At 46.8% G+C, this 17,630-nt stretch overlaps 1 protein-coding gene across 2 annotated transcripts in view; it reads left to right on the top strand.

Moving 5' to 3' along the window:
• Positions 1-17,630, top strand: part of PLCD1 (phospholipase C delta 1) — a 66,542-nt gene that overhangs the window by 17,153 nt on the left and 31,759 nt on the right. Inside the window, exons 1-2 of one of the 2 annotated variants that reach the window (XM_083466856.1) lie at positions 2,896-3,205; positions 14,433-14,597. In XM_083466856.1, coding sequence (XP_083322982.1) covers positions 3,106-3,205; positions 14,433-14,597 — 265 coding nt within the window. In that variant the 5' untranslated portion in view covers positions 2,896-3,105. Of the gene's footprint in view, positions 1-2,895; positions 3,206-14,432; positions 14,598-17,630 lie in introns of those variants that run through there. The other variant, XM_083466857.1, reaches the window with a different exon arrangement.

Here is a 17,630-nt window from a genome sequence, read left to right as displayed (position 1 = left end):
CTACTCTCCCTGCGCGGAAGTCTTCTGCGCAGGGTGGGCGTGGGTAGCGGAGGACCCGTGCTCTCCCCGCTGGTGTCCGGTGAAGAGTCCTGGAGCCCTCTCGCCGATTCTCCTATCAGCCCCTCTATATCCCTGGTGTTGCGCTGATTTGCTTCCCCATCTATGGAGCTGCCTCTCTCCCTGCTGGGCCCTTCTCCAGCATCATTTGAGAGCCTTCCCTCCGCCTCTAGCTCCGATGTCAGTTCCCTGACAGCTCTGAACTGGCGGCGACGGACCAGGAACCAGACTTTGGAGTTGTAGTGGATAACTCCATGAGGATGTCAGTCCAGTGTGCGGCAGCTGTGAAAAAGGCAAATTCTGCATGAGGGATCATTAAGAAAAGAATTGAAAATAAAGCTGTGGATACCCTAATGCTGCTATGCAAATCTGTTGTGCAACGATGTTTGGAATACTGTGTGCGGTTCAGGACAAAGGGAATTATGGAGCTGGGGGAAAACGGAAAGGGTGCGGCGTTCGGGACTTTTTAATTTAGAGAAAAGGCAAGTAAGAGTTGATGGGATAGAAGTCGATAAAATTAGCCATGGCAAGGAGAAGGTGCGTAGAAAAATAGTCTCTGCCCCTCCCAATTATGACGCTAGAATTCATTGATGACCGTTGAAGCAGAATGATGGAAGAATAGACAAAAGAAAGTATTTCTTCTTGCAGTGCTTTGTTAAGCTGCAGAACTCACTCCCACCAACTAGGATGGAGGATTGGAGAAATTTATGGAAGGTACAGCTATCAATATTAGGGAAGCGGGTGGCGCTGTGGGTTAAACCACAGAGCCTAGGGCTTGCCGATCAGAAGGTTGGCGGTTCGAATCCCCGCAACAGGGTGAGCTCCCGTTGCTCGATCCCTGCTCCTGCCCATCTAGCAGTTCAAAAGCATGTCAAGTGCAAGTAGATAAATAGGTACCACTCTGGTGGGAAGGCAAACAGCGTTTCTGTGCGCTGCTCTGGTTCACCAGAAGCAGCGTAGTCATGCTGGCCACATGACCCGGAAGCTGTACGCTGGCTCCCTTGGCCAATAAAGCGAGATGAGCGCCACAACCCCAGAGTCGGCCACAACTGGACCTAATGGTCAGGGGTACCTTTACCTTTTACAGCTATCAATGGTTACTGACCACAATGTCTTCATGGTCAGAGGTAGTAATGGTTCTGAATTCCAGTTTCTGGAAGGGAGAGAGCTCTTCTGCACAGGTTCTGCTTCTGGGTTTCCTACAGACATCTGGTTGGTCACTGTGAGAACAGGATTCTGGACTAGATGAGCCACTGGCCTGATTCAGCAGGCTCTTCTTTATGTTCTTAATTTGTCAGTGTAGTATCAGTACTGAGCCTAAGTTCCGGAGCATCGGTTATTAAAGGCCGCCACTGCTGCTTTGGGTTTAATCAGAGTTATTATGAGGCAAGGGTTTTTCAAACGTTGCTGGGGAGCCCTGGATTCTTCAACGGCAGCCTTCCCAAACTTGGTGCTCTCCCTCCAGGTGTTTTGGACTACAACTCCCATCAGCCCCAACCAGAATGGCCCCACGAGCCACAGCTAGGGATATCATAGAATCATAGAGTTGGAAGAGACCACAAGGGCCATCGAATCCAACCCCCTGCCAAGCAGGAAACACCATCAGAGCACTCCTGACATATGGTTGTCAAGCCTCTGCTTAAAGACCTCCAAAGTAGGAGACTCCACCACACTCCTTGGCAGCAAATTCCACTGTCGAACAGCTCTTACTGTCAGGAAGTTCTTCCTAATGTTTAGGTGGAATCTTCTTTCTTGTAGTTTGGATCCATTGCTCCGTGTCCGCTTCTCTGGAGTAGCAGAAAACAACCTTTCTCCCTCCTCTATATGACATCCTTTTATATTTTTGAACATGGCTATCATATCACTCCTTAACCTCCTCTTCTCCAGGCTAAACATGCCCAGCTCCCTTAGCCGTTCCTCATAAGGCATCGTTTCCAGGCCTTTGTTCCAGTTTGTCAGTTTCCAGTTCCAGTTTGTCACTGAGGTCCAGCGCTGAGGGCCTTCTGGCGGTTCCCTCATTGCGAGAAGTGAGGTTACAGGGAACCAGACAGAGGGCCTTCTCAGTAGTGGCACCCACCCTGTGGAACACCCTCCCTTCAGATGTGAAGGAAAAAAGACATCTGAAGACAGCCCTGTTCAGGGCAGTTTTAATATTTAACGCTGTACTGTTTTTAACACTTGATTGGAAGCTGTCCAGAGTGGCTGGGGAAACTCAGCCAGATGGGCGGGGTATAAATAATAAATTTTAATTATTATTATATTATTAATGCTCAAGCTCGCTTGTGTGATTTCTGTTCCCGACCTCGGACGGACGTGCGAATTGCGGGAAATACTGCTCCCATCCCCGATAGAATTATGCAACACCTTTACCCACAGCCCCATAGCTTTTGCAAGAGAATTTCCCCAGGCGAAGTAATTTTCATTCCCCTTGCAAAACCTGTACTGCTTGTCACTATTCTATTTTTTTAAATTAAATAAATAAATAAACAAACAACCCCACATCCCGTATGAGCAGTTCGAATGTCGGCAAACATTCCGTGACCTCAGAGCAGTTTCGCCAATAGGGAAATGGGTCTCGAAGACAGGAAGGCACAAGCAACCTTTTATAGCCTAATTACATGTGAGAGGCATTAAAGGAGACAAAACAGTGGGGCAGTGAGGAGAAAGGAGGAGGAGAAGGGAAAAGAAAAGACAATGCCATAAATGCCCTTCCAGTGCCATGTCACATGCCAGGCAATTAAGTTTTAATTGCTGGGGAACTTTGTCCCTCCCTTGCCTGGGGATTGGAGCAACACAAGTGCAGTACAACTCATTCTGTTGCATCCTCCTGTGCTGACCTGACTAGTGCAAGAGAACAGCGATTGCCTCACGTCGGACTCTTTCATTTGAAGCCAGCCTCCTCCTGTGTTTCTGTTTCGGCTGTTGCCGGAGTGTCTTTTGCGCCAGCTGTTTAACCACAAGGACTTTGCGGCAGCCCCAGGGCGACCAGGGAGCCGGCTGGGCTGGGGACTGACTCCCCAATGCTTGTCCTTGCGTCTGTCTCGGGCCATGCAGTGTTTCCGAAGGCAGCCCAAGCTCAGCAAATCCCAGGAAAACCTCTTGCTGGAAGAGAGCAGGAAAGTGGCAGCTCGGAATGGGAAGAGACTGGGTAAGGGGCTGGTGTCTCAGCCAAATAAATTCCTCCTTAGGTTCCTGGCAGCTCTCTGACAGCAGTGGCGGATGCTTGAATCTCTGCCGCACCTTTAAAGTAAACCAAAGTTGTTTCTGTGCCTTTTTAAACGTGTGTGTTTATATATATATATCCAGTTCAGCACTTATTGAAGATCTACCCTTTCCAAGTATTATTTTTATCAAAAAGTGGGGATCTTCTTTATCTCAATCTGTACCTCGATTGGATTTAAAAAACGGGTTTTTTTAAAATCGTAGATGCATGCGTTTTAAAAACAGTCCATCGCTTTGAGATGTGTTCATAGGAAGTGATTTATAATCTGCGTGTCTATGCAATTTCTCCGCTTCAATCTACTTGATGCAGTGGAAGTTTTTGTTATGTTTTGGGCCAAATAATGCTATTTTGAGAATAACGTTTTGAGAAACTGCTTGGGTCCTTTTGTTATTGTTTTTAAGTTTAAGGAAATGCTCCCCCCAACGAGTTTCCCGCGGTCTGCCTGTGGTAGTTTATCGATTGCAATGTTGTTGTTGTTGTGCTGCTGGTTGTTATCACGACTGCTGCAAAACTCAGCGTCTCATCTACTGCTCTGAAATACTGTAAACTGAAAAAGAAAGAAACAGGAACTTTATGTTTCCTTCTCTCCCTTGTTGTTGTGGCTTCAGTAAATGGCTCTTGCAAGGGGCTGTAGCGCTAAGGCTCCAGACTTAGCCGTATATTGCATTAAAAGAATTGTGGCTGTTCGAATGATAAGAGCTCGAAGGAGCCCTCCAAAGGTCATCTGGCCCAACCCCACTGATGGGTGGCCATTCAGTTGTTGTTGCTGCTGCTGCTGTTGGTTTATACAGAACTATCAATGTGCACGATGCTTCATAAGGAAATAAATACATGAATAAGTTGACACAAGCAGGCCAGTGCCTCAAGAAGCTTGCAGTCTATGTTTTGATGGTAAGGAAAACGGCACAGAGATGGTTTCTAGAAAGTCCAGGGATGAGCTCAGATTGTGGCTCTTCCATGGAACAGTTTGGGTGTCATTTCCAGGAATAAGCAGCACTCAGTTTTTATAGGGGGCAAGAAGTGGTCTGTTCCCTTTGGTTACTGTATTTAAGGGACTCTGGTGTGTGTGAATATGTGTGTGGGTTTCAAGGAAGGCTCCTTTATATATTCCCCCCACCTCTGGCAAAAATAATTTGGGAAGGATGAAATGGGGAGGAAGAGGGCCGCGTATGCCACCTTGAGCTCCTTCAAGGAAAAGGTGGAATTGAAATGCAATAAATAAAATTTATAAAGGAAAAATAAACCTAGGTCTAGTTCTCAATGAAGAAGTAAAACCACCTGTATCACTGGGATATACTATACTATAGATGGTGACTCAAATACCTGAATGTTCTCTCCCTCTTTGCTTTGGGCTATGAAACGAAAGATTGGCCTCTAGGGCTAATTCTTGGGTCTTCTCGGCTGGATCCTGGTTTTCTAAGGTGGAGAAAATCTTGAAGCAAACTTGATCAAACACAGGCTTGTGCCTTCTTCTGTGGTAGTGATGCTGGTGAAAAAAAAGAGAGATTTCTCCCCTGATAACTGCTTCCACTCAGTTCTACCCGGGAAACATTTTTGGCAGAGTGAAAAGTCTCTTGTTTTTTTTTGGAGCCTTGGGTTATAACTTTTGGAAGCCCACCGTGGCAGATAAAATCACTTGCACCCATTTAAACTTGAACTCCTGAAAAAATGCAGTTCACCGGCAGGCTGTTCCTGCAATAACTTATTTGTCATAATTGCTCAGATGAGCTATGACCCTTCCTCGCTTGACCCTTGCTCCTGGCAGCTTCTATAAATCTGCCTGTCTGGTTGCAAGAACGGGCTAATGCCTCTTTAAGAGTGAAGGGGTGGTCCCCCATTTGAAGGAAGTGGCGGAGAGTCCACTCCTGAAGTGCTCTCAAGTGTGTGGTGATAGTTCACCTCCGCACATCCCTGGCTGACTTCTGTGATGTAGACGCTTTTGGTCCATTTTGGGAACTAAAACTGCCTTGGTTGCTCTGGCTGAGGACTTTTTTTCTGGGAGAGAGACTGGAGGAGTGTGACTCTGTTTTGTTTTGTTTCTATGATAAATTTAAAAGGTTTACTTACATTTCAATGCAGGCAGCAAATTCATCAAAGTCATATGCAGGCAAAAATACTTCTATGTTACAAAATACAAAATCACCGTATTTTTCGCTCTATAAGACACACCAGACCACAAGACTAGTTTTTGGAGGAGGAAAACAAGAAAAAAAACATTCTGAATCTCAGAAGCCAGAACAGCAAGAGGGATCGCTGCGCAGCAAAAGCAGCAATCCCTCTTGCTTTTCTGGCTTCTGGGATAGCTGCATAGCCTGCATTCGCTCCATAGGACGCACACACATTTCCCCTTACTTTTTAGGAAGGAAAAAGTGAGTCTTATAGAGCAAAAAATATGGTAGTTTCCAAAATGGAGTCTAGGTTCTGAGCTGAGCCCAGGCATGGACATCTGCTCACATTGCTGGCTTGAAAGAAGAGAGCCAGTGTGACTCTGCTGATTTTGGTAAACCTCTTGTCTAGGGATGGGATTTATTGAACATCTGAATGTTGAGCTTATTTGCACAGATTTCCCTCCCTAATTCCGTGCCTTGCTCCTTAGTCTCAAAGTGAGAATCAAGGTTCCCCCCTGCCCCGACTCTCCGGTTCTACTGAAAATGCAAAAAAAAAGCTAGCAAATTATATGCATTATTTCAGGAATAGGCAAACTCAGCCCTCCAGATGTTTTGGGACTACAATTCCCATCATCCCTGACCATTGGTCCTGTTAGCTAGGGATCATGGGAGTTTTAGTCCCAAAGCATCTGGAGGGCCAAGCTTGCCTATGCCTGCATTATTTTATATATAGACTTTGCCCTGTGCATCCCAGGTTTCCTAAAGTAACCATCACATAAATAGATGTATTCATCGATAAATATATTAAAAAACATATGCATTATTTTATAAATCTATGATGTGGAAATATGTTACAGCATAGGACTTGATTTCTTTTGCGTATTATTATTAGCTGGACTTATATGCATGAATGACTCAGACATCAGACAAAATAAGAGATGTCAGATACAAGCAAAGCTCAATTGGGTTGGAACCGCCACCAAATTCTGTGTATAAATCCATTTAAAATAGATCCCTCCTCCATTCCAATGACTTAGCTGTTGTTGCTGCTATTGATAACAGTGTCGTCCTGAATTTCCTTTTGAGATTAGATATAAAGAGACCCTTCTCCATGTTTCATCTTCTGGAGAAGTGGGAGCTGCCTTGGTAGTGGCACCGTGAGAAATGCTCTCCGAAAGGGTTAGGTCTGGTTCTGACACTGTATTCCTCACCTGTATATTCCTCTCTTTGCCCAGACATTTTTGATTGGGGTGGAAAGAAGGTAGATCTCTGGGTGATTTGCAGTGTGGTGTAGTGGTTAAGAGCGGTGGATTTGTAATCTGGTGAACCGGGTTCGCTTCCCCACTCCTCCACATGCAACTGCTGGGTGACCTTGGGCCAGTCACACTTTTCTGAAGTCTCTCAGCCTCACTCACCTCACAGAGTGTTTGTTGTGGGGGAGGAAGGGAAAGGAGAATGTTAGCCGCTTTGAGACTCCTTCGGGTAGTGATAAAGTGGGATATCAAATCCAAACTCTTCTTCTTCTTCAGGAATCAGCAATGATTTCTGGGGTGTTTACAGATGGTTGTTCTTTGGTAGGAGGAAATCATCCGCAACAAACCCATTTCCCATCCCCAAATTGGGACTTATTGTGGTAAGGAAAGCTATGGGAAAGTGCACTAGAAAAAGTGGGATAACGCTTCCTGGGCACATCTATTGTATAACCTCCCTGCAAACAAACCAGGATGAATGCTCAGTAATAGGTGATGTCATCTGACTTCCCCATATGCTTTGTGCAAGCAGAGGAGGATGAATACTAGGCAGACAGGCCACCTGGAAGCAACCTGATACCCAATTGTTTAACAACTGAAGCAACAATATGACTCCTCTCGCCCTAAATTATATTGCTGAAATAAATAGTGTTGGCAGGGAAACCAGGAGTGGGGTTCTCTGTATGAGCGCCATTCCTTTCTGCTAATCAGAACAAAACGCCTGGTTGTTTGCAACAAGCGATGGATGGGGAATCTAGCAAAAACTCCACCATCTTTGTAGGAGATCCCATAAGCCTGAAGTGTACCCAGCTCTGTTTTAGATTATGATGTTTTGAGCTGGATGTATGGCTTCACCAGACCTTCCAAATATCCCTATTTTCCAGGGACTGTCCCTGATTTACAGAAGCCGTCCCGGTTTATGATTTGATCCCATAATGTCCTGCTTTTCCTTAGGAAGTCCCTATTTTCACTGGAGAAATGTTGGAGGGCATGGAGTTATGTGACCGCCGAGCCGTTTGCAGGCAATCCTGAATAGGGAAGGTTCTTTTAATGTTCAATAATATGTTTTTATATATGTTGGAAGCCACCCAGCATGGCTTGGACAGCTCAGTTAGATGGGTGGGATATTATTATTATTACTGAATAGGCTGTCCCTATTTTTCATCAGAGAAATGTTGGGAGGGTCTGGTTTCATTCCTCTACGCTTTGCTTATTTATTTATGAAGGATATTTACAGCAGAATAGAGCCAAAGTTTACGTTACTGATTAATGAAAGAGCCAAGGATCTTGTCAGCTGTCTCAAAGGCATGGATTGTTTAGGAACAACAAGTTCAGTGATAATGCCCAACCTTATGCTGCTGTCAACCTGCAGCAATAGCATTTCTTTATGCTCTTTTATCTTTGCTTTATTTTGTTTAATAAAATAAAAATAAAAATGGGTTATCAGCAGCAGGGGTCCCATTAATAACAAGATACCTATCACCAATGGTTGATAGAGTTTGGGGCAGTTTGCTACATAGTTGATAGTAGCATCTCATCAGTGCTGTTTGTTGTAATCTCTGTTTATGTTATTTTAATGACAATATATTATTGTTATTAAAATGTATGACCCACCCTTCACCCTAAGGTCTCAGTGTGGCTTGCAACAATTACCATTAATATTAAAACACAATATTAAAACGAATTTGAACAACTTGTAATTTTAAATTTCTTTGTATCCTTTTTGAATGGAGGGTGGTCAGTGCATTAAAAAAATGAATAAATGGCTGGCTGATCCAGTGTTTATGCTCCTGTTTGACCGCTCAATTGCAGAAGGAGCGCTGGGGAATTTCTTCCTCTCAGTATGATGGGATCTGTCCTCTTCTCCAAGCTACTTAACACCTGCAAGTTTGGGCTGCTTTGTCATTGCTATGCAGATGACACCCAGCTCTACCTGTCTTTTTCATCTAGCCCAGGTGAGGTAGTGGGTGTTCTGAACAGGTGTCTTGGGTGAGTCATTCAGATGTACGATTTCACCACCTGCAGCCCAAGGGATGCAGCCTCTTCCTAAAGTTTGGTTTTGAACTTCCGCAAAGCAAAAGGTTTGTGTATTGTGCCATTTTGACTGCAGAAAGACCGGCACACAGAGAACGGAGATTGTCACGCATGCTAATAGCAGTCTGGCCAGTGTATCTGAAGGAGCGTCTCCATCCTCATTGTCCAGCCCGGACACTGAGGTCCAGCTCCGAGAGCCTTCTGGTGGTTCCCTCCCTGCGAGAAGTGAGGTTACAAGGAACCAGGCAGAGGGCCTTCTCGGTGGTGGCACCCACTCTGTGGAACGCCCTCCCATCAGATGTCAAGGAAATAAACAACTATCTGACTTTTAGAAGACATCTGAAGGCAGCCCTGTACAGTGGTACCTCGCGTTACATACGCTTCAGGTTACAGACTCCGCTAACCCAGAAATAGTACCTTGGGTTAAGAACTTTGCTTCAGGATGAGAACAGAAATCGGGCTCTGGCAGCGCGACAGCAGCAGGAGGCCCCATTAGCTAAAGTTGTACTTCAGGTTAAGAACAGTTTCAGGTTAAGAACAGACCTCCAAAATGAATTTACTTAACTCGAGGTACCACTGTATAGGGAAGTTTTTAATGACTGATGTTTTAATATATTTTTACTCTTTTGTTGGAAGCTGCCTATGGTGGCCTGGGAAACCCAGCCAGATGGGTGGGGTATAAATAAATTATTATTATTATTATTATTATTATTATTATTATTATGATGGCAATAGTGATGCAGCAATAGTGATGCAGCAGCTTGTGAGTTGCATGGCGCAGGGACTGTCCATACAGTGAACACCTGCTCCCCCCCCCCCTCCATTGATTATTATTATTATTTTGTGGTCTTGGTTGCTGTGATCTTCTCACTCAGCCATTTCTCTTTCTCTTTTGCCTTTCCCCTATTAGAGCAGGGAGCTGGAAGGATATTTGTGATGCTGTTACAAAACTGCCTGGAGAACACATTCCCCCCAGTCCTTTCCTGCTGGGGACCAAGAGCACTTCATTGGCTCTGGTCTGGACTTCTCCCTGACTTGCTACTTATCTGTCTGCCGGGATTCCCAGCAGCCCTTATGGTTAATCGCCCGGGCTAGGTTTGCACGGTCAGACAAACCATAGTTAGGGTCAACAAACCATGGTTTGCATTCTGTGCAAACTGGGTCAATTTCTTTGCTTCACGAGGCTCTCTCTGTTTAAACTGGCCGCGGGGTGAAGTTATTTGAAAAGTCGCCATACGGAAGGGCTACTGCATTGTAGTTTATAGGAAGCAGATAAGCAGAGATGTAAAGGAAAGCAGAACCTGGGGTTAGCCTGCCTGCATAGCTAGACAGAAACTGAAAGACCAGTTCACCAATTTAGTTTTGACCCGGGATCCAGCGACTTCATTTATAGGAAGGACGATTTGCGTGCAAATAAGGTCACTTTCAGGTGGGTGAGTGTTGTGGGATCGTTGCTTCTCACGCAGTGGCGTAGCGTGGGGGGTGCAGGGGGGCCCGGCCGCACCAGGCGCAACATCTGGGGGTTAGGGTTAGGGTGCGCAAATCCACGGGTTAGGGGGCGCAAATTACTTGCCTTGTCCCGGGTGCTGACAACCCACGCTATGCCACTGTTCTCATGCAAGCACATAACATCAATGGCGTCCAAATGCCTGCCTGTGTTACTTTTCCTGTTTGGTGGGAGTTATTGGCTGAAACATCTGGAGGGACCAGGCTGACAAAGGCTGAATTCACGGAAGAGAATTGCATCAGGGTCTACTAGCGATGATGGCTCAGTAGAACCTCCATGTTGAGTGGAGTCTAGCCCCAAGTGCCGGTGTCACGGTCCGGGTTACAGGCAGTCGGAGTCCTGGCTTGGTACAGTGGTACCTCGGGTTAAGAACTTAATTCGTTCTGGAGGTCAGTTCTTAACCTGAAACTGTTCTTAACCTGAGGTACCACTTTAGCTAATGGGGCCTCCCGCTGCTGCCGCGCAATTTCTGTTCTCATCCTGAAGCAAAGTTCTTAACCCAAGGTACTATTTCTGGGTTAGCGGAGTCTGTAACCTGAAGTGTCTGTAACATGAAGCGTCTGTAACCCGAGGTACCACTGTACGTCAGGACCGGGGTAGAGGTCGGGAAACAGGAATCAGCAGTCCAGGGGCCAGGAAGCCAAGAGTCCACGAATTAGGAAACCAGGAGTCAGGAAGCCAAGGGTCCAAGAGTCAGGATACCAGGAGTCAGGAAGACAAAGCACAGCTAGGTGGGTAGTGTGTTGCTGTGGCACAGACCCAGAGGAAATGCTAGTCTTATATACCCCTCCTGGCCTTTGACACCAGGTGTTACAAGTCTTCTGTCAAGCCTCACCTGTTTGGGCCTTGCCCTTCCGGGCCAAACTCAGGAAGGCCCCAGTCCTGTGAGGCCCCACCTGTCACAGGGCCTGGTTCCTGCACGCACTCCTGGCAGCCGGTTGCTGAGAATTGATGCCCATCAATGGGAATTGCAAGTGGGGAGTGGGCTGCTGCACTCAGCTCCTCTAGTTGGGCTTCTCATAATGGGCAGTTGGTTGAACACTGAGGGGAATAGGGCGCTAGACTAGGTGGGCTTTGACCAGTCCCTGAAAATTCCTTGCACGGACCAATCCCTCTTTCCAGGGTCATTTGGGAATTTCAGCTTTGCGAGGAGAATAGGGGTCCCAAAACGACTCTGGGCAGGTTCCCAGGATCCTTTGTGGGGAGACAGGATGGTTCAAAGCGGTACATGATGTTTCCAACGTAAGGTGCAAATGTGGCCATAGTCAGGCTGGTTTCTGCCGTGCCTGTTTTGCTCATCTTGCATCACAGAAGATGTACCGGCTGTAATTATAGCTCTTCACGTGCCCTGAGTGACACATGCAGGCACTGCTGTCTTAGCAGCAGCTTAACTCTGAGAAAGCGCCATTTAAATTGCAATAAGAGGAGGTTGGGCGCAGAGGCAAATTCCTGTTGCGTTTGGCAGATGGTCTGAATTCTTTCTGTGTGCATTACAGGAATGATCTACCTGCTCCTTCTCCGTGTCACAGTGATGCGAAACCACATCACCATACTGTGTGACGAGAAGGGGTTTAGTAATGGACGCACCACATGACAGGGCATTCCACTTCATCAGGTACAGGTGTGGGGATCTCATGGCTCCCCAGGTGTGGTTGGACTCCAGTTCCCATCAGCCCCAATGGCCAGGGATGATGGGAGTTGTAGTCCAACAACATCTGGAGCAACACTGATTTATTTAGTCTGGCAGTTATATCCAACCCCAAAATTGTTGAGTTTTTAAAAGGAAACCCTCCAAATTGTTGAACTTCTTTAAGGAAAACCCAAAAGTTGTTGAGCTCCCCCCCCAACACCATTATTATTATTATTATTATTATTATTATTATTATTATTATTATTAGTTCAACACTCCAGCCACTATATCTCACTGGCTGGTTCTCCTCGCTTCTCCCTTATAGATTCCAAGCTGGTTTCTTCTACCTGATCTTGGAGAGTAAATTGGAATGTTATCAGCACAGGTCAAAGAGTCACTCATTAAAAAAAAGCACAAATTGGGAGGGTGTCTGTTTCTTTGGCAGGCATATCTAGCACTCAGTCCCATTTAATTATTCAAAACAATAGTCACTTGACATGTGGAATCCGAGAGTCAGTCATCGGTGGGGGTGAATGCAAGGAATAATCCATCAAGTATGGTATAAAACAGCGGTCAGCAAACTTTTTCAGCAGGGGGCCGGTCCACTGTCCCTCAGACCTTGTGGGGGGGCAGACTATTTTTTTGGGGGGGGGAATGAACGGATTCCTATGCCCCACAAATAACCCAGAGGTACATTTTAAATAAAAGGACACATTCTACTCATGTAGAAACACGCTGATTCCCGGACCGTCTGCAGGCCGGATTTAGAAGGCGATTGAGCCAGGTCCGGCCCCCGGGCCTTAGTTTGCCTACCCATGGTATAAAACAGGGGTAGGCAACCTAAGGCCCGTGGGCCAGATGCGGCCCAATCGCCTTCTTAATCCAGTCCACGGGCAGTCCAGGAATCAGTGTGTTTTTACATGAGTAGAATGTGTCCTTTTATTTAAAATGCATCTCTGGGTTACTTGTGGGGCATAGGAATTCGTTCATTTTCCCCCCTTCAAAATATAGTCCAGCCCACCACATGGCCTGAGGGACAGTGGACCCACAGCTGGAAAAGGCTGCTGACCCCTGGCATAAAAGCTCTGGGTGGGGAGGGAGGGAGACTCCCATCCATCATCAGCTGAGATAGCTCAGTAGAGCATGAGATTCCTAACTCTGGTTCGAGGTGGGCAAAAGTTTCCTGCATTGCAGGCGGTTGGACGAGATGACCCAACTCTATGGTTCTGTGATCTCTAAATGGTACCCTGGAATAGCCTTTTGCTTTAGGCCAAATATGGTAGTCAACACCCCGGAATTGCTACCCTTGTACTACTAGTCCACTAGCCGTGGCTGCTAGTCATGAGGATAGCTTTGTAGTGATTCCAGATGTTCTACCCCTGGATACTTGTCATGGGATTCCCATCAGTGCCTGGGCACCGTGAGATTCAGGTTGCTGGGTGAGATGCCTGCTTAGGTTCTTACGGGCACCTCAAGGACAGCTAAAGGCCAGCAGCATCAGGGATTATGTGCATGTTGTTGTTTAGTCGTTTAGTTGTGTCCGACTCTTCGTGACCCCATGGACCAGAGCACGCCAGGCACTCCTGTCTTCCACTGCCTCCCGCAGTTTGGTCAAAGTCATGCTGGTAGCTTCGAGAACACTGTCCAACCATCTCGTCCTCTGTCGTCCCCTTGTCCTTGCACCCTCCATCTTTCCCAACATCAGGGTCTTTTCCAGGGAGTCTTCTCAGGGATTATTTTTTATTTTATTTTATTTTATTAATAAAGATTTTCTTGTTTTACAGAAGTATGTGTAATGTCTCTCGTATTTTTTCCATGTAACATTTTTACAAATCAGTTTCATTTGTTGAGACATTAGTGGGGGGGGGAAGGGGTGGAGGGGGGAAGATGGGTGGGGATGGGGTCGGGTGGCAATGTTTCTATTTTGCTTAATGTATGTAGGGTTTGGTGTCAGCGTTGCTTGTGCAGGTTCTTTGCTGTTCACTTGTGTTCCTTTGGTGGTGAGAGAGGTTGGGGTTGGCCTAGGATGTGGTTGTTAATTTGTGGTTGGCTGTGGTGGTCTTTGTTTTAATGTGTGAGGGGGGTGGGTGGGTGTTTTGGATCAGGTTAGCCATATTGATTTGTATGCTGTTGGTGGGTTATTGTCGTTGTCTTGTTGGGCTGTGTATGTGATAAAGGGGAGCCATACCGGGGTGAAGGCGTCTTCTTCTGTTTGTCCCCGTGTCGGTTTCAGTTTATTGGTTAATTTTTCCAGTAAGGCTGTTTCCCATACTATTTGGTACCATTGGTCCATGCTTACTCCTGACAGGTCTCTCCAGTGTCTGGTTATGGTGTTTCTGGCTGCTGAAAATAGGTGGATTATGAGTTATTTGTGGTGTGAATGGGCATTGTTGTCTTGTGCACAACGAGAACATTGGAAGCTGCCTTTTACCAAGCGCCATCTAGCTCCTTGTTGTCTACATCAACTGGCGATGGCTCTGTAGGGTTTCAGACAGGGGGCACTCCGACCCCTACCTGGAGATGCTGGGGATTGAACCCAGGACCCCCTGAGTGCAACACAGGTGCTGTACCACTGAGCTATGGCCCTTCCCACTAATTATCCTACCTTTCTGGTGCCCCCTAGGCCTGCAAGATGACAAGGACCTCAAGTTTCTCCTGCGTGGAGGCCACCTGCTGAAGGTCAAGTCCAACTCCTGGAGGAGAGAGAGGTTCTACAAACTCCAGGAAGACTGCAAGACCATCTGGCAGGAGTCCAAGAAGATGCTGAGGTCTCCTGAATCACAGCTTTGTAAGTCCATCTTTAATGCAGTGTGTTCCGCCTATGAACAAAACGTAGTTGGAGGTGGTTCCTGGTTGGGTGGGGATTCGGGTCCTAGACAAGAAGAAGTCAGGTAAGTCCCCTCCTCTGTCAGTAGATCCCCTTGGGCTGCACTGTTACATCACCCCAAGCAGCAGTGTTTGGCTGTGAGTCCAGCTACCATTTTAATTTCCCACAGTGCCAGGCTGGCAGCTGACTACGCCATACACACACCAAAAAAGAGAGGACGAAATCAGGCACAGACGTGCCTCTAATTTGCACTTGCTAGTTTAGATGTGCAGCTGCTGCCTTGCAGGATATCTTCGGTAGAAGAAAAAGCTAAAGCGTAAACCCTACAAAAATCCAGAGTGGAGTCCCTAAGATGGTTGGATGGTGCCTTGTACACCTCCTTCTGGCAACCCCTGCAGCCAAGCTGGTGCCAAACGTATTGCTCTGCTTTCCTTTGGACCACATCAGCCAGGCCAAGAGGGGGCTCTTGTTATCTGGGCAGCCCAGGACCTCCGCACACGCTGCCCAGACTTCTGCCCTGGGGAGGTCACTTCGGTGCTGCAAACACAGCAGTTTTGCTTCACCCCCAGAGGCGCACTCCATTGTCTCTCAAGACGTACGGATACCCACATATGGATAATATATCCTCTTTACTGTGCATTTAGGGACGCGGGTGGCGCTGTGGGTTAAACCACAGAGCCTAGGACTTGCCAATCAGAAGGTCGGCGGTTCGAAACCCCGCGACGGGGTGAGCTCCCGTTGCTCGGTCCCTGCTCCTGCCAACCTAGCAGTTCGAAAGCACATCAAAGTGCAAGTAGATAAATAGGTACTGCTCTGGCGGGAAGGTAAACGGCGTTTCTGTGCGCTGGTCTGGTTTGCCAGAAGCGGCTTAGTCATGCTGGCCACATGACCCAGAAGCTGTACCCCAGCTCCCTCGGCCATTAAAGCAAGATGAGTGCCGCAACCCCAGAGTCAGCCACGACTGGACCTAATGGTCAGGGGTCCCTTTACCTTTACTGTGCATTTACTGTGTGATTTTTGCTCTTGACGGAGCAGTTATTTGTAATCCCTCTTTCAATACTGTTTCGGGGTGGTCACACTGCTTGGTTTCCAACCAGTGCACGTCCTAGAGCTTCCTGCTGTTTTCGGGATGTGGGGGTTTGCTGTTTTCATTGCACTGCAGTGCAAGAGTTGGGGTGCGGGTGGCGCTGTGGTCTAAACCACTGAGCCTCTTGGGCTTGCTGATCAGAAGGTCGGCGGTTCGAATCTCTGTGACGAGGTGAGCTCCCGTTGCTCTGTCCCAGCTCCTGCCAACCTAGCAGTTTGAAAGCACACTAATGCAAGTAGATAAATAGGTACCACCATGGTGGGAAGGTAAACAGCATTTCCGTGAGCTCTGGTTTCAGTCATGGTGTTCCATTGCGCCAGAAGTGGTTTAGTCATGCTGGCTACCCAGAAAGCTGTCTGTGGACAAACGCCGGCTCCCTCAGCCTGAAAGCGAGATGAGCGCCGCAACCCCATAGTCGCCTTTGACTTGATTTAACCATCCAGGGGTCCTTGACCTTGACCTAACCTAGTGCAAGAGTGCCCTGTTATGGCAACGATGCAGTAACATTTGGGAAGCATTGCCGAACAACTAATAAAGCAGGCTAATGTGGGGACAGTCCAGTATAAACCCATCATGAATGCGCACGTACAGTGGTACCTCGGGTTAAGTACTTAATTCGTTCCAGAGGTCCGTACTTAACCTGAAACTGTTCTTAACCTGAAGCACCACTTTAACTAATGGGGCCTCCTGCTGCCACTGCGCCGCCGGAGCATGATTTCAGTTCTCATCCTGAAGCAAAGTTCTTAACCTGAAGCACTATTTCTGGGTTAGTGGAGTCTGTAACCTGAACCATACGTAACCCGGGGTACCACTGTATTTCATCAGTGACACAATGCCCGATACACCTGCAAAATGACACCTGTCTGGAGCAGCCCTGAGCCCACGACGAACTGCCACACAGAAGTGCCCTGCATCTTAAGAAATATCAGCAGAGTCTTGGCTAACTTTCCAGTTAACACCCAGTTCCCTCTGCTCGTTTAGTGCCCAGCCTTGAAGCGAAAACAAAGTCCTAGATAACATCTAGCTGCTAAAAGCAAATAAGGGTGTGTGTGTGTGTGTGTGGGACTTTGGAAAGGAAACCAACCTTAATATATCTTCTGTTGCAAGAAACAGGAATCTGACACATACAGTACATGAAAGGCTTTCTTGAGTCCGACCTAAACTGGATTTTCAAGTATTCTGTGGAATTGCTTGTGCTTGGAATTGTTTCTGTTTGTTGGCGGTTTCGAAGCCCCGGCCAAAGTTAGGTGCACCAAGGCAGGGGAGGGCTTCCTGAGAAGCAAATTCCCTCATAATGTTACAGTGCAAATGCAGCTTTCTTAGTCTAAAAATAAATCGTGATTCACAGTCAAAGTGTAAGGATTCCAGCTCTCCTTTTCTTCAAAAGAAAGGTTTTTTTCCTCCCTCTTCAAAATAGTTCTGTATTTCAGGTTTCTAGTTCCCACGGCTTTCAGGGCAAGATCGCATAGGAAGCTGCCTTATATTGCATCAAACGAATGATCCATCTATCCCTGTATAGGGAAGTTGTTGTTTTTTAATGTTTAATGTTTTATTATGTTTTTATATATGCTGGAAGCCACCCAGAGTAGCTGGGGCAACCCAGTCAGATGGGCAAAGTGCACATAATAAAATTCTTCTTCTTCTTCTTCTTCTTCTTCTTCTTCTTCTTCTTCTTCTTCTTCTTCTTCTTCCTCTTCCTCTTCCTCTTCCTCTTCCTCTTCCTCTCCTCCTCCTCCTCTCAGTGTTGTCTACACTGACTGCCAGCATCTCTCCAAAGTTTCAGGCAGGGAATGATAATAAGGATTTATTCCATTCAGTTTTAAGGCTCCTAATCTGTGAGCCAGTCTCGTGATTGTGTAAAAGCATCTCAAAGGCATTTGTTTAATATCTGCAGCTCACTTTAACTT

This window comes from Podarcis liolepis (genome assembly GCF_965112155.1).
Source record: "Podarcis liolepis genome assembly, chromosome: 12".
Taxonomy (NCBI): Eukaryota; Metazoa; Chordata; class Lepidosauria; order Squamata; family Lacertidae; genus Podarcis; species Podarcis liolepis.
Note: the sequence above shows the minus strand (reverse complement) of the source record. Positions and strands in the feature narration are given on the sequence as shown.